Source organism: Plectropomus leopardus, chromosome 21, assembly GCF_026936395.1.
Source record: "Plectropomus leopardus strain MGB_pleo_1.0 chromosome 21, ASM2693639v1, whole genome shotgun sequence".
Taxonomy (NCBI): Eukaryota; Metazoa; Chordata; class Actinopteri; order Perciformes; family Serranidae; genus Plectropomus; species Plectropomus leopardus.
Window position 1 is genome coordinate 5,065,157 of NC_142196.1, and position 27,790 is coordinate 5,092,946.

Here is a 27,790-nt window from a genome sequence, read left to right on the forward strand (position 1 = left end):
ACAAATGAATTACCTACAATCAGAAATGGAAGAAGTACTTTACTTTTTACTTAAGTTAAAAGTAGAAGTTAAAGTAGCAGTACCATAATGCAGAAATACTCTAGCACAAGTAAAATTCCTGCATTCAAAACTTTCGTAAAAGTACGAAATTGTAGAAATTATAAAGGTAATCTTTTGACTGTAAATAGATTATTTGAGCACTCCAAAACAGCTGGAAGAAGAGCAGTGCAGCATCCCTGTGAGGGGCGCGGCCTCCTCCTCTCCTCCCTCTCCTCCTCCTGTGTGGCTCCTGCTGCTGGATCTCTGTATCTGCAGCTGTGACACTGCACCGGAGCGGAGCGGGAGGACGGAGCGCTCCTTCCAGCCTCAGCGGCGGACATGGCGGACGCCGCAGCGGAGACCACCATCAAGGTGGTGTGCCGTTTCAGGCCGCTTAACAGCGCGGAGGTGGCCCGGGGCGACAAGTACATCCCCAAGTTTCAGGGAGATGACTGTGTGCAGATCGCGGTGAGTGTGTTTCTCTATTCTCTGAAGTCAGGAGATAAACTTAACACCACTTCTTCCACATTTTATTTAGTCAAAATTAGAATAAAAATAGGCCCATGTGTCTTAAAAATGCGGATGGATACACAGGTTTTAAAAAGTGTAGTTAAAGAGGCCCAGGTGCTATCAGCCCTGGTTATAAACATAGACCAAACTTCAATCAAAATTATTGCTATTTATTATGACTTTTCTTATCAACAACTCCAACAAATAAGGTTTGACACATTTTCTTAACTACTGGGACTTACTTTAGCTGTAAGGAAAGAACACTGTACGCAAAAAAACCCCAATTCTTTCTCGTACTTTTATCACTTGACAAATGTTTGCTAAAAAGGCTGCAATAGTGTTTGCCTAGCTTAGTTTTGTGCCCTCTGTTAGGTGTGGCTAGCTCATTTTTATTAGCCGGACTCATTCCAAAAATATCGATTGATATTTTAAAGACGTTTCACAGTGTCAATTTGTCGATATCAACTTTTCGTTTTCAGACTTTTATCAACTTTAACCAGTCAAGACGGGAAACTTTACCCCTTAATTAGGCTAAAATTCATCAGCTTTACCTGCACTGAGCTAATTCGAGGTAACTGCTAACCTTAGCATGCTAATGCCTTCTCATCATAGACTGTATAACAGGGGCGGACTAAAAGACCACGGGCCCCTGGGCACTTTGCAGAAGGCCCCACCATCTGTTGTTGTTTTTTGTCTCTTTGTGGTTATTTTGTGTGTTATTGTTTTGTGTTTCATTTCTCTTTGAAAACATTGTGTCTTTTTGGTCATTTTGCGTCTCTTTGTAGTTTTTTGTGTGGTTCTCAACTGGTCTGGCTTGGGGATCCACCATCACCCCTTAATGACAAGCTGCGACCCAACTCGAGGAAAAAGTTCAACTTCTCAAACGTATTTAATGAAAAGATGGTGCAGTTTGAAGCTAAGATAGTACAGAATATCACAGTACGCCAACACAAACACACTTACGAGTACCCACTCATTCACTATATCACTATTCAGTCATATATTCAAGCATTAATCTTAAGGCTGACATAAGAATCACAACATTTCAGTAACAGCCATTTTAACAGACTCAGTTGAAATGGAGTTAATTAATGAAATAATGAATTAGCATTACAGGGCATTATCGCCGCCTACTGTGAAGGAGTGTGAATAGATGGCACCCTGCTGCATAAAAAATCCACCTCAAAATAAAAGCACAGGATTTTTTTTCTTAACATTTTTTTTTTGCCCAGGCAAAGGCCTGCGACCCACTGAAAACAGGTCCATGACTCACTTTTGGGTAGCAAGCCACCATTTGAGAATCACTGTCTTAGAGATCATTTTTTTGTCTCTCTGTGGTAATGTTGTGTCTCTTTAGGGCTGTTTTGTGTCTTTTTTGGCCTTTTTGTGTATCTTTGCAATCATTTTGTGTCTTGTTTGCTATAGTTTTGGCTTTTTTTTTTTTTTTTTAAAGTAAATTTGTGTCTTTTGTCTGTTTCCTTGCTCATTTGTGTATTTTTTGGGCATTTTATGTCTCTGTGGATGTTTGGGGCATTCGTAGTAACGTTGTGTCTCTTAGCTGTTTCCATGTCTCTGTGGACATTTTGTGACTCTTTGTGGTCTTTGTGTCTGTTTTTGGTCATTTGTGTTGTTTTGGGGCATTTTGTGTCTCCTTGTGGTTGTTTTGGCCCATTCGTAGTAAATTTGTGTCTCTTTGTTGCTGCCTTGCATCTCTTAAAGTTTTTAGTGTCTATTGGTGTTCATTTTAAGACTCTTCTTGGTCTGTGCATATTTATTTGACTTACATTTTAAGTGAAGGCCTAGACAGTTTGGGCCCCTGGGATTGTGCCCTGTACGGCTGTTAAGTAATCCATGAGGCTTTGCATAGATGCTGTGTTAGCGATAATCACATGTTGATCTAAGCCTTAAAAAGTAAAGCTTAGTCTGATAAAATATGAACCTTCTGAGGCGAATCAGACAAGATGAGTTTGCAAATTCCCAAAATAATCACCACACAGTCCTGTGACTGAAAAACTACTGAATGAATGAGTGAGTGTGCGGTTTGGTGATAAATGAAAGGCAAAGCTTGATTAAGTGTGTAGAATTGAAACTCATAACAAATGCAGAGTCTTCCAGGCACAGAGTAAATGGCTCAATGAATATGTAAGTGATGTGAATTGTTCTTTTTGGCCGCCACAGTCATCTGATCCCAACAACTGTACTTTTACAGTGTGGGAGATTTCTGCTGTGTCCATCATCATCTAAACATGAAATGAGAATAACATTTTTTGTAAGAACAGTGCTCATCCCTGCAGCTCTACACACTTGTGCAGTCTGTGATACCGAATCTGTTCTTGTCATAGAACAACACACTACTTCCATACTTCATTTTGGTTTATCCTTTCATTTGTCACCCCAAAGTCTTATCACTCTATGGGCTGGTGGTAGGTGTTGTCACGCTTTTTATGGTGATGATTATGACTCTACATGATATTTTTAGTGAGGACAAACTACATTTCCTTGGCAAACCATAACCACTGATGTTCACGACCGTTAAAAAAGAAAGGCTGCTTTGTTCAGAGGTACTGACTTCCAGTCACAGGCCAACTGATAACCAGTTATATCATGTGGAAAAGTGTTGATGTACTGTTTCACTCCTCCGTTCAGTGCAGACCATATCTAAGGCAGCGTTCGGCCAGGCCTCAGATATATGTTGCTTTTTCTCCTCCACTATTTAATTAAAGTAACATAGTAAACATCAGTTCCAAAAGATTCTGAATATCATCCAGATTTTGGACAATTATGTGTTTCTCACTGCCAATAGAAAAACCTTGTATATGTCGCAGATAAGCTAGTAATCCTTTTATTTTGAAATATAAATTTAACTCAAGATCCACTTACTAGCTTTTCTTGTGCTTACAAGATTTTGTTTAGTTGCCATGGAGATAGCTCAGTTGTTGTCACATGACTTTTTCAAAGTAAAGGTGTAGAAAAAAATGTCTCATTTAAGAGTTTCTTCTTATTTAATTGTATGCTATTAGTACACCATACCAATTATTATGATTTATTGTGTATTATTGCACATGATCAGATGCTGACTCGACTGTACAGAGACAGACTGAAGAGTTTATCTCAGCGAAGAAGCTGATTCTGCTGGAAATCAAAGCCTGATTTTAGTCTCACTTTCCATTTGACAAAACTGCACACACATAACCTGCTGCTACATATCAGGTTACTGTTTTGTTTCTGGTTAAATGACTCTACTTCCATCTGATACTTTCCCTGCAAGGAATTTATAATGTATCTCTTCTAATTTATTTGGAGGCAGACAGAATTAACAAGTGAAACATATACAAAACAGTAGTAATTACAGTTTTTAAATGCACCTGTTGAACTCTACTTAGCAGTCAATAGAACAGTATTTGAGTTTAGTGTGACTGACCAGCTCTATAATGCTTTCCACAAGTGAATCCGCTGCATATGAAGGACTGGTATTGCAGTGCAAATATCATCCACTATGGAAGAGTTATACCAGTTTGTGTTGTGTGAAGCAGCCAGTGGGAGAGCAGTGAGAAGGCCCCTCACTCTCATTAAGATTATTGTTGTCTTTGTATTTTGCATATCTGTGGATTTCTCCTTATTTTATTTTTGCAAGAGATTGAACTCAGTATTGGATTTTGTTAAATTCTCAATTTAATATGAGATACAATTAAACCTCATAATCATGATGTCCTGATTTTACATCTGTGTGTGTTTCCACTTTAATTCCACATGTCCCCTCTGTTTGAATATCATCAATAGCAGGTGCGACCTAATGGACTCAGTGGACAGTGTCGTAGCAGTAGGCAGCTGAGCTACAGTAAAAAGCTGAGTAGCTAAAAGCATGCAACGAGGACAAACTGAACTAGTGTTTGATTGTAAGTTGCTGACGTGTGTTTTGTTTTTTTCCGACAGTGTAAGCATAAACTTAGTCTTTAATTTAATCAATAGACAATCTTATTGTATCTCTTAAGACACAGGACACCTGTACATATTAGAATAGTCTCTCGTGTACTGCTGGTGGTGATCATATTGTCTTTTAAATTAAGTGAAGTGAAGAACTAAAGTGTTTTATGGTTTTGTCAGGAGCCCTTTGCATTTTAGGAGTGTAAATACATAATCACTTGGTCACACTTATAGCACAGGTAGGAACATGGAGTCACTGGGCACGTTTCCATCAACCCTCAAAATGCGCGAATATAAAATGTACCTAATGCAAACATGTCAATTTGAAATAACTCCCATTTATCACAAAAATGTTTTTACACTTGCATGAGGTGGTATTTCAGGCAATTTGAAGAAGCCATATTTAGCAGAACTGCAATGGAAACACAGTTTTTGGCTTTTATAGGTCACATGATGTTATGGCTATGTGCTTGTTGCTAGGAACTGGCTCCCTCATGATGCAGCAGGCGCTACAAGAGCTGTTATTGCATCTCATAACTCTTCAAAAGTTGAGCGAATCATTCGGAAACTTTGAATCCATAACTGCTCTTTGAAATCGTGGACTATCACCTCCCAGAAATCCCTCACACATGACCGCTTCCACGTATAAGGGCCTTGTCGTTCCATTATCACTCGCATAACACGCCTCCGTTGCCTTCAATTGGAAATAATGACGGCTAGTGTGGTGGCTGCAATAGAAATAAACCTGCTGATGTTTCGAACATCCATCGCCATCTTTCTTGGAATGTTATCGCCAGAGGAGAAGTCGCAGAACATCACTCAATGGAAACGCAGTCATGTTGTGTTTTATTGACATTGCACAAATATCGCTTAAGTTTTGCACAAATCTGTAATGATAACCGCTTCCTGACACATTTGTTGTTGTGATCGGGTCTATAACCAAACTGCTGTTGACCTTAACCTTTAATGTGACAGACAAGCTCCGTCAGTCCTGATATTAACCTCTAATGCACAAATATGTTTTCAGTTATACAGTGATGGTCTAAAAGATTTATTAGTATTTGCTATTTGTATGTGACGTGATCCATAATCAACAACAATGGCCAACAATGAACCTTGTATTTGTCCTGTGGAACATCTTCGTCATCACAAACAGAGCCAGTCTATTGCTCTGAAAAGCTCAAGTGCATCCTTTTGCTGTTGTTCAGTTGTTGTTATTGACTCTATGACAGGTTTAACTTTACTTATTGCTGTGTTTACTCTGCTAATGTTAGAATTAATGCTTGTTGCTGCAGTAGCAGCCATTACTGTTTTCGGAGCAGCTGCCCACATGCCACATCATCCACTATATTGCAGTCCCTGATTGGTTGCCTACATTTTCAGCCACAGTGAGGATGCCTGATTGGCCCGACTACAATGCAGTGGATTGAAATTATCTGGGGTGGCAGAGAGCCCAAACGGATAAGCCCATTCTCACACTGACAAGTCAAATACGTCCGTTCTGTCAGTGCTTTTGATGTATGAGCATGATGCCAAAAGCCACCTTCCATGTCCAACCAGAACACGGCTGTACGTGTCAGATGTTATTACCTGGAGATATTGTTGCTGTGTCATTATGGAAACTCATGCATATGTTACTGGTGCTCATCATCACTGCCCCCTCCTCTTCACAGGGCAAACCATACTACTTTGACCGTGTGTTCCAGTCCGATACAACTCAGGTGCAGTTCTACAACGCTGTTGCTCAGAAGATTGTCAAAGGTAAGATGTACAGTAGAATGCACACGTCAGTGGCCGACACACTAAAACAGTGGAAATACAAGTCTAAAGCACTTTGTCCTTTGTCTTGATGTGTGCAGATGTTCTGGAGGGCTACAATGGGACTATATTTGCCTATGGGCAGACATCCTCGGGTAAAACACACACAATGGAGGTAAATATTTTAACTTTTTCTTTTATTGCTGAACTAAAAAAGACCAGAAGATTGTTCTTAAAAAAGGGAAAACTTAAAAAAAGGAAAAAATGTCACTGAAATTATATTCATACTATTCATAATTATATATTTTAAATTATGTTAGAGAATAAAAATGTAAACATATATATATATATATATATGTAGTTTTGTTTTTTTTCCCCCCAATTTTCTATTTTCCTCTTTTTCTTTATTTTTGTTTTTTCCCCATTTTCAGGGAATTTTTCTTGTAATAAAAAAAATATATTTTCTTCCTATTTTTGGGCCATGTCTTGTGTAGCTGCTCATTGCCTTCTCCACTTGTTTTTAATTATCTCTGGTTTCAAAGGGTTAATGTATACTTTTTCTAAATAAATCTATACTAGACGTTCAGTCATGACTTACAACAAATATCTATAGAACAATTTGTCCTGGTGTAAATGAAACTTGTGCGGTTGTGCGTGTGCGTTGAGGATTAAAATGTGCATACATTTTTTTTAAAAATCTATATTTAAATTTTTACACTGCGGGATTTATAAGCCTTTATTATTGCTTTCTATTTCTTTTATATAGCCTGTCTGTTTTTAGGAACTTCACTTTAGGTGATGAAAGCAAATTATCTCTGGTCATTTCGAATACACACAGTGCTTATTTCTGCAAAAATAGTTACTGAAAATCCTGTCTCATTTACACTTTTTTTTCTCTGAAGGGGAAACTCCATGACACAGAAATGATGGGAATCATTCCCAGAATTGTTCAAGACATCTTCAACTACATTTATTCCATGGATGAGAACCTGGAGTTTCACATCAAAGTACGTTAACCTCGCAATCAGGTGCTCAGATGCTTAAACGTGTCAGCAAGGTCACGTCTTAATAATTCTGGTAAAGTTTCACTGAAAAGCTTTTCGTTGCAGGTTTCATATTTTGAAATCTACTTGGACAAAATCAAGGACTTGTTGGATGGTATGTGGTTAGTCTCTCGTGGCTTCTCTTACCATTATCATTCAGACTGATGCAATCAACGTGATAGATTTAGACCTGATGTCTCTCTCTCCTTCATAGTATCAAAGGTCAACCTCTCTGTACACGAGGATAAAAACAGGGTGCCCTATGTCAAGGTGAGACGCATGGGGATTCACTCTCATGTTCAAAAATGTTTTTTGAGGTGCAACATTGATTTTTTTCATATTAAGTCACACGGTCACAAGGTTGTCCCAGCCAAATGTAATTCATTAGAAATGAATAACAAAAGAGAATATGGTCACAACAATAGCACAGCTGTGATCTGCAGGATGAGAGGAAGGTAACCTGCTCAGTTTAGAATTCTACAATCACTGTGTTTAATTTTATCTTTCATATTGCTCTAAAGTTATTAGGAAAAAAAACCTTAGAAAACAAGGTAATACGCTCACTCTCTGTAAATAACTCCCTGTGAAGCAGGAGGCTGATACAGTATGACACGGTCTCCTCTGCTAATAATTGTCTCTCTGTAAAGCCGGCCCGCTGCGGGGCTGTTGAGCACAGCGTCTCCTTGTGATTGCATGTGTCTCCAGGGGTGTACCGAGCGTTTTGTGAGCTGTCCTGACGAGGTCATGGACGCCATCGATGAAGGCAAAAACAACCGACATGTGGCTGTCACAAGTAAGTTAACACACTGAGCGCCTTCAGGGCTGCGGCCTCTCATGGGTTCAACCTCACTGAGTCTCCTGACTGCAACGAGACTCTCAGCAGCCAAAACGCTGTCTGTGCTACACACAGAAAAAACAGAAAAGTGAAGATAAAATAGGCATGGTTCGATTAACATCCTGTGTGGTATCAAGTATTACTAATTCTAGTCACTTTCTTAAAGTGTAAAGGTCCTTTTGGCAAATCAAATAAGTTACTCAAAACAGTCTGTATATGTCTTGAATCAGCTGTTCATTACAAGCTCCATTTATGTAGGATAAATTTTGTGAAGAAAGTTGGGTGAATGTGGTCATTTCCACAGCTTCTCTGTGACTTCATAGCACAAAGGTAGTGGTATCTTTTAAAACTAGATAAGGGCCTCGTGCCGCAACATTCTCTTAAATTTTTATTATATTTTCTCTTAATGTTTCGGAAAGAGAAAATAGACCCATGTCTTTTAAATTTCACACCTCCAGTTTGTAACACAGGCTTTGTGTTACAATTTTGTAGACCCCAAGCACAAACTGAGGTAAACCTGTTGACATCACTGTGACATTCAGTTTCATAACCAGTTAACGTTTCTTGGTGTGTAAAATTGATTGAGCGTCCCTTGAAGGCTGTATGTATCCCATTGTCTTGGTGCTGTTGTCACTGTATTATGCTCATCTGTAGTGTGCATTTCATTTAAAAGAAACCCAAAACATAAGTTGTTGAGGCATTTTTGAAAAATAAATGCCAAGTAGTCGCAGGGCTCTCCTTGTAGTGGTGCACTGTCATTTAGGGAGTCCTGTAGGGACTTTTTCTGAGAGGGGGCTTATTATTTTTTAGACTTTGGGGGGTAATTGTTTTCAAAGTTAAGTTTTAAACCTGAACAAACTCACACCGCGTTGCTTATCACAGCTGGGCCATCACAGCAGTACTGGGAACAGCACCAGGCTATTAAGCCAATTTGACACAGTGGCCAAACCGTGAAAGTACAACTTCTGGGTTCGTAACGTGATGCCATGGGGCCCAAAAAGACTTTTTCCAATTTACATTGCGAAAGAGACGTCTATTAATCTATGGATACATTTTTTTAGCATCACAACCCCTGCAAAATGACTCATTCTCACACAGAAGTCAAACCTTTTTGGCTACATTTAGTGGTGCATGAAGCCTCACTCAGTGAAGCTCAGCATTTGGAAAGAATAAAATTGAATTAAAAAAATATAAAGGAAAGGAGGGAGAAAAGCAATAGAAAAATAATTTTAAAAAAACGGGGAGTGAAGGTGGAGAGACATAAAAGTTTTCCTGTGAGTCATCTAAAAGGAGAGCGCAAGAACCGGGAGACCCATGTGGGAGCAGCCGGATTATATATTAAAATCAAATTAAAGTAAATAAAAATGAATGAATAAAAAACAAAAGGGTTAGTGTTAGGGATAACGTTTAATCCAGGTTTAGTTTAGGAAAAGCATATCGACAGAAATATTCTCCAACTCAATACCTGTATTCACTTTAGATAGCTAGTCAATGTCAATACTAAGTTTTTTTTTTTTTGTTTTACTTTTTATGCCTCTGCATTGGCGATCAATGTAACCAGAGACATTAAACCTGTCCTTCCGTCCCATTCTCATCAACACGATAGATCACAAATACCCTGAGGGAATTTCTTTAGATTTGGCACAAACATCCACTTGGACTCAAGCATGCACTGATTGGTTTTGGGGCATTATAGGTCAAAGGTCAAAGTCATTGTTACCTCATCTGCCTCATCTCAACAACGAGATAACTCAAGAAAGCATTGGGAGTTGTTCTTTTTTTTATTGGGACACATTCCTCGGACTCAAGGGTGAAGTGATCAGATTCTTGTGGTCAAAGGTCAAGGTCACTGTGAAATTGCATCATTCTTGTAAGTGTAATATCTCAAGAACACCTTTATATATTTTTGTCAAATTTGGCACAAACATCTACTTTGAATTGAGGATAAACTTGAGGAATTTGGTGGTCAAAGGTCAGAGGCTCTGTGACCTTGTTTGCTGCATTCTTGTAAAGTCGATATCTTGAGAACACCTGGTAGGAATTTCCTCAGATTTGGTACAAACATCTACCTGTACTCAAGGATGATCTGTTTAGAATTTGTTGGTGGAAAGTTAAAGGCCAAGGTCACTGTGACGTCACAAAACAGGTTTTTGGCCATAATTGATGAATTCATACACTAATTATGACAAAATATCCAACAATGGCTAATACGATGTAAAGATGAAGTGATGACTTTTTATATCTAAGAGGTCAAAAGGTCAGCTGTGACATCATAATCATCATCAAAGCACCTTTTGGGCATTGGTCAAATACTGAAGTGGTGACACTAATCTTGGGTATCCACGTTGAAAGTGTTTGGATGTATAGATCTTCTTTGTCGCTGGGTTGAAGATTTGTGCGAAGCATCCATGTCTGAAAACATGGATGTAAACTGTAACTGCAACTTGATGAGTTTGTGGAAGCATACAACCAAGTAATGAGGTGGTAATTTGAGCTTTTTAAAAACATTTTTTTATTTTTTCATAGTGACCATTAACATTAACTTGACAGGGACAAACTATGGAGCTGCATTTTTATATATCATTACAAGTGTGAAGTGCAGTCATCATCGCCATGTAACAAAAGAAAGTATGATCCACCTGCAACTATGATCCTTATTGTCTTTTTCAAATAGCTAGTACTTCTTGCACCATCTTGTGGTAGGAATATGAGATGCAGGGATAATACATAAAAATGAATGATCTCAGACGGATGTCAAAAACATAGACGAGGAATCCCCCGCCCCCGGCAGTTCACACTGAGCTCATACGTTGCATGTGACATCGGTGCATAGACATCTGTGTCATTTTGTAGAGTCATTAGCACTACAGATGCTCTGTGTCAATAGTTAAACAGCTATCCCCTTTCCCACTGCAAAAATCATCATCATGTAATTTGTGGCTGTTTTTCAAAAAACGGTTAAAAATTCTTACTGTGATTGAGATTTTCTACATGTTGTAAGATGAGATTTTAGGACTCATGTTATTAACATAAATTATTAAACTAGCTGTGAATTTTTAACATGCAAAATGAGATTGCATGGTAATGAGGCTTGGACTGCTTTATCAAGTAAACATATATATGTTAGAACCATTAACAATCGTGTGTCAGTGCATTTAGCATACTAGTTATTAGGGCTGGGCAATATAAAGATATTATGTCGTATGGAGATATGAGACTATATATCATCTTAGATATTAGATTTTGTTATATCGTGATATAGAATAAATTGCGTATTTTTCCAGATTTTAAAGGTTGAATTACAGTAAAATGGTGGACTTTTTTCAACCTATCAGACAGTTCAATGTGTTTTGATACCTGCTTTTACCCACTTTGTCATTATATTTACATTTTTAGTGATTATTGATAAAAAAATTGAATTTTGTTAATATTTTTAATATTGTTGCATCAAAGAGGGAAGTTGGTTTAAAAAAAAATGTAATGTTTAATTTTGTCTCCCAGTTCTAGCATTAATGAAGTACTTTTGAGCAGATTTGAAAACATCGAGATATATATTGTGTATCGAGCTATAGCCTAAAAATGTAATTACTAATAATTAATGAATGAATAGATAATTATCATAATTATCAATGATATATAAATAAATAGATAATATAATTTCAGCTCATGTCGCCCATCCCTACTAATTATTATCAGAAATATTCAAATTGATACTCATTATACATAATTAGCATTCTTATACTAAATATACATTGTTATTATTTTTCATAAATAATACTTGCAGTGTACAGTTATAGCACAGTGCCAATTTTTTCTTTGTGTGTGTATGTGTTTGTTGGTGTGTGTGCACATGTGTGTGTCAGACATGAACGAGCACAGCTCCAGGAGTCACAGCATCTTCCTCATCAACATCAAGCAGGAAAACTCTCAGACGGGACAGAAACTCACCGGCAAGCTGTACCTCGTCGATCTGGCCGGGAGTGAAAAAGTACATTTCCATCCTGCACTCATCCTCCACTTCTCTCTGTCTCCCTGTTTCTACCTCTATGGCTTCATAGTTTTTCTCCAGTTTTCAATTGCAAAAGAGTCAAAGAATACTTTTACAGATATTGTTATGACCTCTTTTAAACTTGATAGTTGCAATATATCTCTGTCATCTTTGTTGTAGTGCTTTTGGCCTGTTTGGATAGGCATGACCAGATTGTGACCAGTTATATTAGTAGTGCAGAGATAAATAAATAACAGCATTTCTAATGATACGGTGTGGCTCCAGCCTCATTATGATCATTTCCCTGTGTGTGTGTTTCTCAGGTGGGTAAAACAGGAGCAGAGGGCACGGTGCTGGATGAAGCCAAGATGATCAACAAGTCCCTGTCTTCACTGGGAAATGTCATTTCAGCTCTGGCAGAGGGCTCGGTGAGGCAGTCACTCAGCACTTCATGTGGGATGTGTGGTTTTCAGAGGGATTGAGTGCTCCTAGCATCGCTGATATTTAATCCTTTAAAACCTAAGCAAATTGGCCACATTTGCTTTTTCAAAAGCATAAGGTTGCACTGAACAACTTATGAAATGGTCCAAAAATGAGCAGTATATGAGTGAAATGCTAGGCCTACAAAAAGTAACTTTACTAACTGATATATTACCTGAAAATAACCCAAAAAGAGTATTCAGTAATCTCTGTTTTGTATATATGGTGTATAAAATGTATTCATTTTATGCACCATATTTCTATAGATATAATTTTTACTTGACTTTTCCCTAAGCTTTTGAGAATTTTCAAATTTTCAGTTTTGATGAATAGAAGTATCGGATTGGAACATGGTATCAGATACACAATGATATTGTCAGATATGAAATGACTCGGACATCCCTTATTTGCTTGATTAGTTGATCTACTCATTAAAATTAGTGCTGTTTGTTTTTCAGCAGTTTGCATTGGCCTGCATGGAAAGTAACTTTTTTTAGTAATTCATTGACCAGATATTTTTTTTACTTTTATATGAGCAGATTTCTCAATTGGTACTTTTATTTTTTATGGAAGTGATGGTTCTTTTACTAGACTATAGATTTTCAGTTATCTACTCACCACTGCGCACCGTCCAGCCTGCAATGTAGAAAATAGGGTTTTACATTTCCTTTTTTTTTACACATTGAAACATAGTCTTTCATGAGAGAACTGCGATGCATCTAAGAATTGATTTTTACAGTATACCTAAAACAAACTGTGGAAATATGTCAGGCTGTTATCAAATGATCTCACCTCCATGTGTGCCCTGTGGATTCTTATTGGTGTCCTCCGTCAGACCTATGTACCATACAGAGACAGTAAGATGACCAGGATCTTGCAGGACTCCCTAGGAGGAAACTGTCGGACCACCATGGTCATCTGCTGCTCACCCTCCGCTTTCAATGATGCTGAGACCAGATCCACGCTGCTGTTTGGACAGAGGTACACACACACACACAGCAGGAGAAAATCTGTGAACCACACTGCATGGAAATTGTTAGGTAACAAGCATGACAAGTCTACAAGCACATGGGTATAAAAGCAAGACTTTGTAATTAATTATAGCACTAAAATAAGAGTAGGCATTAAAACCAGGAACTGAGGAAATGCTATCACAAGTGAGGAAACAGCAGAGGCAGGTTAAAATCTACAGATAAAGATAAATAAATAAATAAATAAGATTTTAATAATAAGAAAAATAGATAAATAAGTAAATTAAAATAAATGAATGAATGAATAAATAAATAAATAAGATAAAATAAAATACTCTAAATGGTAGATAAAAGGTAAAAAAAAAATCATACCAGACAAATAATAGATAAAACATTTAAAAATAATAAAATAATATATCACGTAGTGAAACAGGATAAAATGTATATATAAATAGTCAATAAATAGAATAGGTTAAGTTCAATTAAAAGCCAAACTAAAAAGGTGAGTCTAATCTTATAAGATTGCAAAAGTTTCACAGTCTCCAGGAGGCTTAAGTCAAGAAAATATTCCCAAAACGAATATTCTCCAAATGTCAAACTCCAGCTGTATCAGAGAAAAGACATAGCTGTCTGCACTAAAAATGTTTCTCAGGAGAGATGATTTCTGTTTGACATTTCCAAAGGGGGGGTGGTATCTCATCTGTGACCTTGCTTAGTGATCTGATTGAGCCTGTGAGGGAAAATAAAAAGTGAGAAACTGCAGCCTGTCAGTCAGTGTGCTGAAGTGAAGCAGTCTATAAGTGGCTGAGCTGGTGATGTTACCTTTCTGTCTCACCAGGGCAAAGACCATCAAGAACACGGTGTCTCTGAATGTGGAGCTGACTGCAGAGCAGTGGAAGAAGAAGTGGGAGAAAGAGAAGGAAAAGAACAAGACGCTGAGAAACACCGTCACCTGGCTAGAGGCCGAGCTCAACCGCTGGAGGAGCGGTGAGGAACCGCACCGCCCAGTAACATCTCACATGTTTATATGCTACATTATGTCATTTAAACTGAGGCAGATAAGCTTGAAGGGACCATATATTTGTCTGGAAATGTGGGAAAATTAATATCTGTTTTATGTGTTATGCTTTTTGTGTTATGGTGAAAACTTATAAATAAAACAAAAAATCTTTATGCTGATATATTCTCCTGCAGTGGCGGATCGTCCTATAGGGAACAGAGGAGAACGCCTAGGGTGCAACCTAATAATGCTCCCCACCATTCCCCAAATTCATTTTTATGTCTTCACTGAAAATTATTTTACATAGTGAAGAGTCTGTGTGTTATGTAGCATAAGGGACCGTTAGGGTTGCATGAAAAGTAAAACTTTGTTGTGGTTTGGCCTTTCGTTCACACGACAACAGCATTTTGGGAGCCTGAAAACACAAACTTTTCAAACTGAGTTCCAGAGTGTAATCTTTTGAAAATGCCACCCCCTCTGTCGCCTTGTAAACTGGCAATGTGCCCATCCTGTTAGGTCAGTGACATCATGCCTGCACTTCGCACATGCGTGTGGTGTTCTTCTATGGTGTGTCATTACAAAGTTACACTGCCAACTTCTGGCAGGTTGTTCATAAAGCTTTATTTAGTTATTTATTTTATTGCGGGTGATTCCGGCCGACATTCCTGTCTTTCAGAGACTGTACTGAGCTGAGTTTTATTAGAGGACTTGCGGAATCAAGTAGTATTCGGTGTTGTGCTAGCCACTCGGAGAGAGGGGGCTAAATAACGCTCCAAAGTTAAGTTAAATTTTGGGAAGAAAAAATGTCTCTTGACCTCTGACCTCTAGATATCTGAATGAGAATGGGTTCTGTGGCTACCCATAAGTCTCCCCTTCACAGACATGCCCACTTGAAGCTACTCACATGCAGTTTGTAGCAAAAAACATGCAGTTTTTTGCATGCAGTGTAAATGTTTAATTCTTATTTATTGTATTTAAATATTTCCGCATATTGGGGTCCCTAAAAAGTCTTAAAATTGCTACCATCTTCCTACCACCACACAGGTGCAGGAAATCAGACTGATGTGAGCAGGCAACTGCATTGCCAAAGATGGAAAAGCGCTATTTCAAAGTGTGTGAATCTCCACAGACCTGTGGATGAAACTAAATTGAAGAATTTAACCACAGTACTGCTAAATGGATGGAAACTGACTGCACACTAGCCAACACTGTGGAAGATTTGGGTCTAAGTGACGTCTTCAAGTTGGCATGTTGTAACCAGTCATATGTCTTATTCTGAAAAAACAATAGTTTCACACATAGAGGAGCTGTTTGAATCAGAGAAAGCAACTAAACTGGAACTCCTGAAAAGTGTAAGACTATCTGGGGAGAATGCTTTACGATGTCAATATGGACTTCAAAGCTGTTTTAAAATGCAGACTAATGGAACTGGAAACAAGCAATAAAAAATGTGATCAATCGCAATTAACTATTGAAAATCAGCAATTAATAGCATGGGAGCAAAATATATATGATCATTTCAACTTTTAAATGGTACAGTGAGAAATCTTTCATATGCTAATGTGAAGGAATTGTGATCATTATTTGGGTTTAAAATGGAGATGAAAAAGACAAAAAGAAAAGCTTTCAGAAGTTTTATCACTCAGTCATGCTCCAAAGGATCCTTGTCTTTTTTTTTTAATTTTTTTTTTTGAGCTGAGTCACACATTGGTCTATTTTGGGCTTTAAAAGGACATGCCCAAAGAAAGACTCCTTTGTTTCTGTATCAGCAATGTCTAGTGTAATGCTCCTCTCCTGTAGTTCTGTGTCTTACACTAACCTAAAGACGTGAGAAATGAAAAATCCAGAGTTGTCACAGCTCCTCCTCTTAAACAAGATTCAAGGAGTGACAAAGAAAAGGAAGGCCCACATCACAGACACCCTCAGAGATTGATGTCCCTTCTTTTCTGCCCCCCGCAGGAGAGACCGTGCCAGTGGAGGATCAGGTTGATAAAGACAAGGTCACAGCGGAGGTCCAGGCCCTGGACAGCGCGCTCAACAACGATAAGGGGGCGCCCACACCGGCCCTCAGCTCCCTCCCTGGGGTCCAACTCACAGAGGCAGAGAAAGAGAAGTACGGAGTAGACATGGCCAGGCTTTACAAGGAGATGGATGACAAGGTGAGGAAACTGTGTAGGAAGTGTTCACCTTCTCCGTAACACTTTCCTCGCCAGAGTATCACGTTGCCAGCCAGTGCCAGCATTTGTGGTCATACTCACTAATCTTTCAAGACCATCAGAATATATTTTTCTGTGAATATAGAAACATTGAGTACATCTCAACAAAGAGCAGATCTTTTGTTCATTCTAGTTTTTTCCATTATCTTTATATTAACACCTGAATTTGGGAATTTTCAAAAAAAGTCATTTTCAGGTACAAAGTCATGTTTACACTTTTTTCCTCTTATTTTCTTATGTTAACTTGAACTGTACAAAAATAATATTCTGTTTGAGGTGGAGTGGAACCATATTGTGGAACATTCCCTAAAATGTCAGGGAGCACCACAGCTATAGAACAGTCCCTTAGCAACGACTTTGTTGTAAACTCTACATATTTACGTATTGTTCTGCTTGTTGACAGGAATCATACATTCAGATATCAATTCATTCGTTCAACATAACCAATTTAGAAACTCACTCCAACTTAACCCACTCTCCGACCAGCGACTCTCGTCCTGCCTGTCACAATGTCACACACACACACACACACACACACACACACACACACACATACACACACATGCACAGCGCAGGAGGGGATGACAACTTTTTAATAACAAAAAGTTATTTAATTCAAGTTACTGACTAAGCTGATTTTGGTCCTTGTTGCATGTAGTACTTCTGTTGGCCAGCAGATGGTGTGATTGGCTGCTGTTCAGTGTTGCAGGTGGTTGTAGTGATATTCATGAGTGATGTGTGATATTTCTTTTTTTCTCTCTCCTTTCCACCATCCTTACCCTTCTGTCAGGATGATGAGATCAACCAGCTGTCTCAGTCGATAGAGGCTCTGAATCAACAGATGTTGGACCAGGAGGAGGTGAACCAACTCCCCCCTTCCTCTCCCCTCCCTTCACTTCCTTTCCCAACTGCGTCTCAGCCCTCCAGCCGTTCCTGTTAGCACAAACCCAGTCTGACAGCTGATAGCAGACCATTAGTAGCCCTGCAGGAGAGGTCAGACTGCAGCTCACCCTTAGAAAGCAGCAGAGCCTAACAGATTTAACACATGAGGTTTTTCCACTGTACAGAAATGTATTTTTTAGATTCTGTTATGAACTTTACTCCCTTTTCCCATCCTAGGCTGAGCGCACTGTTTTATCATCCCTCCCTGTCCTCACCCGTAGCTCCTCGCCTGCTCCCGCCGTGATCACGACACCCTGCAGACTGAACTGAACCGGCTGCTGGCAGAGAATGAAGCCTCCAAGGAGGAGGTGAAGGAGGTGCTGCAGGCCTTGGAGGAACTGGCTGTCAACTACGACCAGAAGAGTCAGGAAGTTGAGGACAAGGCGCAAGAGTTTGAGGCTCTCAGCGAGGAGCTGAACGAGAAATCGGTACTTTTGTATTTAATCTGAATACATTGAAAATGATTACACACACAACCTCGCAAAGTGCGTATTCATGTTATCCTCCACCACCAGAGCTCCTTGGCCTCCATCGACTCTGAGCTCCAGAAACTGAAGGAGATGACCAATCACCAGAAGAAGAGGGTCACTGAGATGATGTCGTCCTTACTCAAAGACCTGGCTGAGATCGGCATCGCCGTGGGAAGCAACGACATTAAGGTGACCAGTCACTGTGATGACACACTGTTTGAAATTCACAAATATATTAGACATGTTGGCAGAGTACTGACAGTCTGTTGAAACAAAAATAACATTGAAATGACTTTACCATAGCAGCTAAAACATCCACTGCCTGCGTTACATGTATCCTTTGAGCCTCCAGTGTTTACAGTGTATCTTTGTTTGCATCATGTTTCTCTGATGTGAGATCTTATGCCCTTTTGTCTGCTCATTTTCAATCCATTCACCAAGTATCCAGGCAACACTTGCTCAAATCAGAGATGGATTTGTGTGGAGCTGCTGCAAACATATATTTCTATTGTGATTTAGTGCATACATTTATGAAGTTTATGGTATGTCAGGAATGATGGAAACGGGCACTTTGTTATCCAGCCATGGCGTTTCTATTTTTCTTTTTCGAAAAAGACTTGATGAAGACAAACTTGATGTTCTAGTTTAATGAAAAAGTACAATCATGCAACTGTAGAGAGAGTCTGTCCTTTTATTCAATAGTAAACCCATCTGCTCCAGGGCATTATTATGAACACACTTCAGGTACAAGTGATTATACTGACACTGGTTTGCAGTGCTGCTTAATAATAGTTTGACAAGAGTTTCATTTCTGCACAGGTTTCTAGTTTATTCCCAGCTGTGGGCTTTTCAACAGTTATTAGCTATTTTAAACTCCATGCCTCAACAGCAGGGTTAGGTCGAGTGTCTCTGCTCTACAGTACTGCTGGTTTGTAAATTGCTTTTTCAGCTCTGATATTCCAAGTAGGAATTTAACCTTACCCTATGCTTAAGCTGCACTCTAACCATTAGAGTGTTAACATTGGTGTTTGCACATGAAACAGGGGTTTTGAAGGTCCTCCAGCAGAAACTTTTAAGCCTTAAACATAGAATTTCCTGCATTCTGGTAAATTTTCACGCACTGAATTGCTCCTTTTTGACATTGATTTATGGTGTTAATGCCTTCAAAGTTCAATTTTTTTATCGGCACCCCCTAATGACCGTTTTCTGCCCTTGCAGCAACAAGAGAGCAGCGGTCTCATTGATGAGGAATTCACGATGGCGCGTCTCTACATCAGTAAGATGAAGTCAGAGGTGAAGACGATGGTGAAGCGCAGCAAACAGCTGGAGAGCTCCAAGGCCGAGAACACCCAGAAGATGGAGGAGACGGAGATGGAGCTGGTTGCCTGCCAGCTCCGTGTCTCCCAGGTAACCACTGCCTCTACCATAATGGATACTGTCACCATAGAGACAAAAAAAAATCCCAGCAGCTTAACAAGTTGATGCCTTTTTGCATATCTATGCATACCTTTGTTGTGGGTTGAAAAGGAGTTGCTGCGGAGTTTGTGAGTTTTAATCACATGTTGCAGTTTATAATCGTTTTTGATGTCTTTATCATTTTGCTGTTGGTGTCCAGCATGAAGCTAAAATCAAGTCCCTGACAGACAGCCTGCAGAATGTGGAGCAGAAGAAAAGACAGCTGGAGGAAACTGTGGACTCTCTCAATGAGGAGATAGTCAGGATCAAAGCTGAAGGTGAGCATAACTTACTGTGCTGTCAGCTAACAAATCCACCATTAACCCTTTGAAACCTGCGCGAATCGGCTCGATTTCTTTCTGAAACAAAGGATGAAAGCAATGAGCAACATGAACAAGAAAGAGCCCTAAAATAAGCAAGGGATTAGATAAAAGTTTGAAGAAAATGTACTTGAAAATAATAAGAACAAATAAAAGTAAAACACAAAAACAAACAAGAAAGAAGTGAGAAGTGCTTAGAAGAATAGTTTTCTGGACAATAAGTCCTAGTGTTCTATCTTTTGATATTGTTGAAATTATATGATCGGTGTCATTTTTGCATTCTGTTTTCAATGAAAATACTCACTGGTGTGGTAAATCCAGGTGGCTTCTTCTGATATTAGCAATAATGCTTCAAGACAGACTTATTTAAACACAATATCATTTTTATGGCATTGTAACTTTCACCCTGATATCATTCAAACATTTAAACCTTTATTTAATTTGTGGAGAAGCTTTCCAAACAGACGTGTTCTTTGCTATAAACTGACTCTACTGTCTACTGTCATCTCTACTGTTTAATAGAGGGTCAAAATGTAAAATAAAAGGAATATCACCTGAAAAAAACAAACCCTAAAACAAAACTGAAAACCACCTTTTTCAATAGCATTTCCTGGTTGGGACCTTGAAGGGTTGCAGCAGCTGAAGCAGTGTTCACAGAATGATAGTGATACCTCATCAGTTTATCTTTTTCCAGAGAGAGTCAACACCATGGAGAAGGACAGTGAGATCCAGTCTGCCAATGAAGTCAAGGTACTGTATCACTAATCTGTTTCTTATGTGTGTGCCCTCCAGCTATTTGTTGTGACTGTAGCAGTGAGCCTGTGTGTGTGTTTAGGAAGCTGTGGAGAGGCAGATCCAGTCTCACAGAGAGATCCATCAGAAGCAGATCAGCAGCCTGAGAGACGAGCTGGACAACAAGGAGAAACTCATAACGGAACTGCAGGAGTAAGACACAACACTACAAAAAACACTTCTCTCTCTGAATGTGAACAGTAGTTCCCGACTGTGAATGTTCCCTACATGTGTGCAGTCTGAACCAGAAGATCATGCTGGAGCAGGAGAGGCTGAGGGTGGAGCACGAGAGGCTCAAGGCTGCCGACCAGGAGAAGAGCCGCCAGCTGCAAGAGCTCACGTAATGCCTCTCTGTGTAGATATTAACGGCCATTGCGTCCCATTATACCAATGTGCACTAAGTAACATCCATTTTCCACTGTGCAGGGTGCTGCAGGACAGGCGGGAGCAGGCCAAACAGGACCTGAAGGGACTGGAGGAGACTGTGGTCAGTTATTGGCATGTCCATTTAAATCTGTTTTCAGTTAAAGGGTAAGTTCACCCAAATTCAAAAAAGTGAAGAAAGTTTGATTTTATCTTAAATACAATGGAAGTGAACAGACTTTCATTGAAGTTTCATTTTTACAATTTAAGAATTGACAAAGTATTTGTCAATTTTCCGACATGCTGGGGACTGGTAAATGATGCCGTTCTCTGAAGTGATGAGCAATATGGGAGAAGACGTAATATCATGACATCTGATGGCTAAATTATATTCAGAGTTTTTTGCTCTTAAATGTTTTATAAATAAACAAAATTCTGTTTACTACCTTGTGTTTGGGCGGAAGCAGAAATCTCTGGGGAGGACATCTCAAAACACAAATAAAAGTGTAATATGGGTGCATCAACCCTTTAATGTCTGTTTGACTTGAGTTTCCTTACCATCAAACAGGCCCGAGAGCTGCAGACGCTTCACAACCTCAGGAGGCTTTTTGTCCAGGACTTGTCCGCTCGAGTTAAAAAGGTAAAAGCTCTGACAGTATGTCCACATCCTCCTGTTCCCGAGAAGCTGCTCATGGTGCATTATCACTGCAATCGTCCTCCTGTCATCTGGTTTTGTGTCTGATTTAATCTCCTATCTCATGTAATATCACATGAGCTCTTGTTGCCCTGACCACGACATTCACCTGGAACGAGACAAACAGAGACGTGCTGGGCTCATACACCGGCTGCACTCCATTTAATTTGCACCATGATGAAATTTTAATGAATCCAGGGAGCACAACAGAAAGTGTCTGCAATAAGTAGGCCATCTGATTCTTCAAAGGTAGCAGCTGTAAATTAGGGACCAGGGCTCTCGGCGTGGCGCTCATCCCCAGCCCTCAGGCTGAGGCTGGATGAGATAAACAAAGGCAACGCTGGCTTTCCTGGAGGATAGAAAATATGCCATGGTGCTGTATGCATCCCAAATCTGCTGCTTATCATGTCATTAAGCCACAAATACGATGCTTTGGATTCAGGGGGTTTGGTTACAGACTGTAGTTGTAAACAGGTAATGGATAAATGAATGCAAAAGTAACACACATTTAAATAAGTGTGCAATTAAAGCTCTGTGTGGTGCTTCATCAGAATGGTCAGACGGATGACACAGAAAACAGCAGTGCTCAGAAACAGAAGATCTGCTTCCTGGAGAACAACCTGGAGCAGCTTACCAGAGTTCACAAGCAGGTAAAACTATCCACAAACTCACAGTTACCACGGTGCTTCCTCACTGAACTCATCACAGAAGTGGATTTCATCAAATTTCCTGTCTAAAGGCTTCTCTCCATCTCCTCTGTGACCTGTGTCCCCCTCTGTAGCTGCTACAGGACAACGCCGACCTTCGTGGTGAGCTGCCTAAACTGGAAAAGCGCCTGCGGGCCACCGCTGAGCGGGTCAAAGCCCTGGAGGCTGCACTGAAGGAGGCCAAAGAGAGCGCAGCCCGCGACCGAGAGCGCCACCAGCAGGAGATGGAGCGCATTAAGGACACTGCCAAGCCCAAAAACATGGGCAGGAGAGCCTCTGCACAGATAGGTGGGTGGACGCACAAGGCGAAAAATCCTGAACATCTGTAAAATAATAATGTGGCAACATGCAAGATCTAAAACAAAAACTAAAGACAGAGAATGAGGTCATATACCCTCTGTGTGTGTTGGAATTCGAGCTTCTCCATAGCTATAGCCTCATCCCCACTGCACAAAAAACCCCCACTAACATCTGGCTTTTGAATGCAATGGGAATATGTCCAATTGGTATTCACACCAAATGACTTTGCAGTAGACACGGGTTTTTATCCCCTCCGGCTCTGATAAGCTTTGATGGGAACACAACACCCAGGTGAACGCAGTAAATTCAGCTCCTTAACGGGCAAGATGCAATGACATGCTGTCATTAATTACCGTCCATCTCCTCCCAAGCTGTGCTCAAAAATTATTCCAAATTAGTCTGCACCGAGTTCAAAAGAGAGACTGAATAAGTAAGATAAATATAAAGAGAAGAAACCTTTGTTCCTATTGCTTTCTACTGTTTACATGTTTTCTGGCCTGTTTGTGACATTGCACGGACACATCGACAAAACAACCCACACACACGCACACACCAGCTGAAAGAGAGGCAGACTCTTGTGCTGCAGCAATGTTTTCCCGGGCAGTGGGAATGCAATCTATCGCCTATATTTAGCAGGTTTACTTGTGATTGGAAAAACCCGCGTGCAAGGGCTAATTTTGGTGGGAAAGGGGTATATGGTTTGTTGTGGCAAGCCGGTCTGGCCGCATGTGCATGCTAGTACATGTGTGTCTCCCACTAGCTATGTCATTGCCACTGCTCTGCACTGCTCTCATATGGCGGTTACTGCTGATATTGGAACAGCGCCATCATTGAAGTGTGGGATAAAATTAAAACCAGAGGACAAATAATGCAAGATGCAGGATGCATAATCTCAATGTAAAATAATACAAAGAAATAGACCATAAACAACTACAACAGCAACAGTAAAAGCAATAAAATCACAAATAAAAGGTAATAAAATAGATACAACATACATTAAAAAGGTAAAATAAATAAAATAAAGAAAACATCACATAAAAGCAAGTCTATAAAAATGGGTTTAAGAAGTGATTTAAAAAAGGCACTGATTCTGCAGCCTTGTCTCCTCAGGGAGGTCGTTCCAAAGCCGAGGGGCCCTGATGGCAAAAACACATTCACCTGTAGATTTAAGCCTTGATTTTGGAATGGCCACAGGGGCCCCATCCGAGGATCTAAGGCTGCGTAATGGCTCATAAGGGGTCAGTTGTTCTGTTATGTAGCTTGGGGTCAGACCCAGATGAGCTTTAAAAGTGATCAGTAAAATCTTAAAATCTATTCTAAAATGAACAGGGAACCAGTGGAGGGAAGCCAGGATTGGGGTGATGTGACGTTAAAACCAGTAATTAAGTTATTACTATTTTTACTAACAGATATGTGCTTTCTCCATCTCTCCATCAATTTTTAAAATCATGTGTGGACACTCACGAACTAAAGTTGGTTTCTCACTCAAAGAGCTGATCTCCAGAGTTATGGCGTGCAAGGAAATACTCATTTTGTCATTGTCTTTATAATTATGGGAATGTGAGTCATACAGCTCAGGATATTTCTTGACCACAACAACTAGTATCTCCCCATCCACTCTTCAACACACATGAGAGACAGAGACAGCAAGAGGGGAGAGTTATCTATATAAATCCACGATGAGGAGAGGAGTCAAGCTGCCATGGGATCCGGGATGTACAAACGTGAAGCGATTGGTGAAGAGAAATGAGAAATGCTTTTTTTCAGGGGCAGCAAGACTGGAAGCAAGTCAGGGGTGTCAAGTATTAGGCGGAATGCCTTGTCGACACCAGTTTGGGGTTGTTCACAGAAAATAAAAGGTGCGGCTGTTTTGATGCATGCTGCTGGGCGGTGGTGTGTTTTGGCCCTTTGAAAGAACACAAATAGGAGGTGGCAGTATTGCCTTGGGAACTGGAGGGTTGCCGGTTCATATCTGTGTACAGACCAAGTATGGAGACTGGCAGCTGGAGAGGTGCCGGTTCACCTCCTAGGTACTGCCGAGGTACCCTTGAGTAGGGCACCAAAGCCCTAACTTTTCCAGGAGTGCTGCACTATGGCTAAGTGTAAAAATCTGATATACAGAAACTACATTTCAACTCCTGTAGACTGACAAAGAATTACATTTTAAAAAAGCTAACTTCCCAGAATGGCAAACTATGTCTTAAATTCAAATGAAGAAATGACCACTGTGTGTTTACCCTGACTAACATGCGATGTCTCAGCTCGCTCTCTGTATGTGACTTGTGTTTTCTCTCTGTTTTCAACCCAGCTAAGCCCATCAGACCAGGCCAGCTGCCGGGAGCCCCTTTTGTGAACCCCATCATCAACAGGTCCAACCTCCTCAACAGCAGCAAACCGGACAGCATCGACGAAGGAGGCAACAACAGGTGAGACAAGAATACACAACTTTCTGGAGTAGGAATGTTGAAATTAATTGTTTCTAAGATTGTTTCTAAAACGATTCTGCATTGATTCTGCACATAATCCATTTTAGCCATGTACTATTGCGTGTTGATTTTCCGGCAGTGGTTGGACAATAAAGTTTTCAAGTTCAAAAGAACGTCCTTGTGGCAACCAGTGCCATATGGTAGCAACATCACATGGAATTTTGGGAGAACAGAGCCAGCTGACTGCTTGTATTTATTGATGAAAAAGTAGCCATGTGCATTAATATAGAAAATTGAGGATGCAATGCATTGTGGAATTTAATCGAATTGTTGACATTATAACTGTAATCAAATCAAATCGTGAGACCAGTGAAGATGCACAGCCCCAGCATCAGTCTGTAGTAGCTGAATAAGTATACTTGATTATCACTTGTACATATTCCTTATCCAGGTAATCAGCCGAAAAGTTAACTTGTAAATGCAAGTGGAGATTCATTTGTTGTGTTCACTTGTTTGCTCCTCTGCTTACCCCTACAGCTGCTGAGGATGGAGCATAGTCTGCTAAACAACATCCCCAAAACCCCAGAGAAGTTTTCAGCCCAAAATATTGAACTTTTACCTGGAACCACTGCAGCATTCCTCCAACATCAGCGTGTGTATATACTGTAGATAAGTATGGCATGTACTTTAAACCTCGGGCTCTACAAGAAACCACATTAGTGCCTCACAAAATCAACACATCAGCCACAAGTTGCTCTGCTGACAGCACCTTACTAAGTTATTAGTCTAAACCGTGCCAACATTAGATGCCAGATGGACCCCAAAACGTAAGACGCCATTACGGTCATGCTGTACAGTAAAGAGAAAGCACTGGCTCTGTTTCTCGATGCTTTGCTCTCAACATTTTCTCAGGGGATTCCTTTGGTTTCAAGACAACTGCTTTTATAATTGTATTTATTATCAACACCGGACACTCCTCTGCATGTACTTCATTGTCTTAAAGGGAACGTTTACCCCAAAATCGAAAATACATACTTTTACTCTTACCTGTTTTGCTATTTATTAATCTAGATAGTTTTGGTGTGAGCTGCCGAGTGTTAGAGATACCAGCTGTAAAGATGTTTGCCTTCTCTTCAGTAGCATGGAACTAGATGACACTCTGCTTGTGCTGCTCAAAGCACCAAAAACGACGTTGTGAGCAGTTTCATGTAGGAACTATTTTCTTTCTTATCACCACCCAGACGGGAGCAAACATTCACTCATGGACAAGAGGCTCATGCTTGCGATAGTGCGAGATGTAAACATTAATGGCGTCCTCAGTTGTGCTAGGTGAGCCAGCAGTAAATGCCCGCTTCCTTCAGCGCGGTGATGCCAAATAAAATAGTTCCTACATATAACTGCTAACAACAAGGTCTGTGGATTATCTTGGGTAAGCAGGTCATGATTTCTGGAAAGAGACAATGCTGTTGAGTTTTTAATTGTATTTTTTGTCACTTTAAGATCCACAAGCGGAGTGCCATTTACTTCCATTATATAGAAGAGATGGCAGACATCTCTACAGCTGATATCTCCAACACTCGACATCTCACACTAAAACAATCTATACTGATAAATAGCACTACAGGTAAAAGGGAAAAATATGTATTTTTGATTTTGGGGTGAACTGTCCCTTTAACCATCCAAAAGTGCTTTTAACCACATATTGGTAGTTCAAAATTATGCTTCAGTTAGTTTTTTTCCTACTTGGACAATATTTAGCTGAACATCTCATTCCAACACACCTGTAGAGCCAGTGCGTGCATGCTCTGCCTTATTTTAGTGCTTGAAAAAAAATCTCAAAGAGCCATGACCTCCTCAGCTTCCCAGAGATGATCTGATTCGGAAACGATGCTCTTGTCTTTCGGCTCAGGGCAGGAAGGGCACTGGGAGTGGGTGGATACAAATGTAATTTATGCCCGATAGCTGCAGGCAAGAGTTCAGGCAAGAGTTATGTTTACTTTGTTTGGTAAAACATTAATTATGTTTTGTTTTTTATGTAGCTGATGTATCCAGACTGAGATGGAAATGCTTGAATTTACAGTAGGAAAATGGATGACTAATACTTCCCCTGTAAGTCTTTGTCAGCTCCTCTGACAAAACAACACAGTACACAGTGCAGTGATATCCTGTTATTGTACGGACTGAAAATTTAAAGCTTTCAAAGGAATATTTACTTAAAAAAAAAAAAAATCCTTTGAATAAAGAGTTTTGATCCCTTACACTAAAAGCAATAGTAAATGTTTTGCAGAACTTTTTGCAAAACATGCATATTATGCTATTCACTTTAAAAGCGGATAAAAGCGTCTGCTAAATGAAATTGTAGAATTAAAAAGAATATACTTTTGGATTTGAGAAGTCACTTAAATAATTAAGTGCCTGTACAGTATGTCCAGGATATGTGCCTTACAAAAACTCAGACCAAAAACACTGTATGACTGTCTCCATAAGAGTTTTCTACCCACATTGAACTTTGACATGTTTTCCCTCTAGAGATAATAAATTTAAATTGGAAACCTTA

At 39.8% G+C, this 27,790-nt stretch overlaps 1 protein-coding gene across 2 annotated transcripts; it reads left to right on the forward strand.

The window, feature by feature from the left end:
- The first annotated feature begins 315 nt into the window (after nucleotides 1-315).
- LOC121960558 (kinesin-1 heavy chain-like) lies at nucleotides 316-27,790 on the forward strand. 2 transcript variants are annotated; one of them, XM_088072149.1, is made up of 26 exons: nucleotides 316-507; nucleotides 6,147-6,234; nucleotides 6,333-6,406; nucleotides 7,134-7,238; nucleotides 7,341-7,389; nucleotides 7,489-7,544; nucleotides 7,980-8,067; nucleotides 11,973-12,097; nucleotides 12,421-12,525; nucleotides 13,413-13,558; nucleotides 14,387-14,535; nucleotides 16,508-16,707; nucleotides 17,555-17,623; nucleotides 17,928-18,134; nucleotides 18,222-18,365; nucleotides 19,395-19,583; nucleotides 19,792-19,909; nucleotides 20,631-20,701; nucleotides 20,787-20,896; nucleotides 20,982-21,083; nucleotides 21,170-21,230; nucleotides 21,675-21,746; nucleotides 22,352-22,450; nucleotides 22,582-22,795; nucleotides 25,116-25,233; nucleotides 25,771-27,790. In XM_088072149.1, the coding sequence occupies exons 1-26, from the start codon at nucleotides 379-381 to the stop codon at nucleotides 25,775-25,777; spliced, it is 2,895 nt and encodes a 964-aa protein (XP_087928275.1). In that variant the 5' UTR covers nucleotides 316-378; the 3' UTR covers nucleotides 25,778-27,790. The 2 variants fall into 2 exon arrangements, with proteins under 2 accessions (XP_087928275.1, XP_042366260.2); XM_042510326.2 differs by having other exon boundaries at nucleotides 20,646-20,701.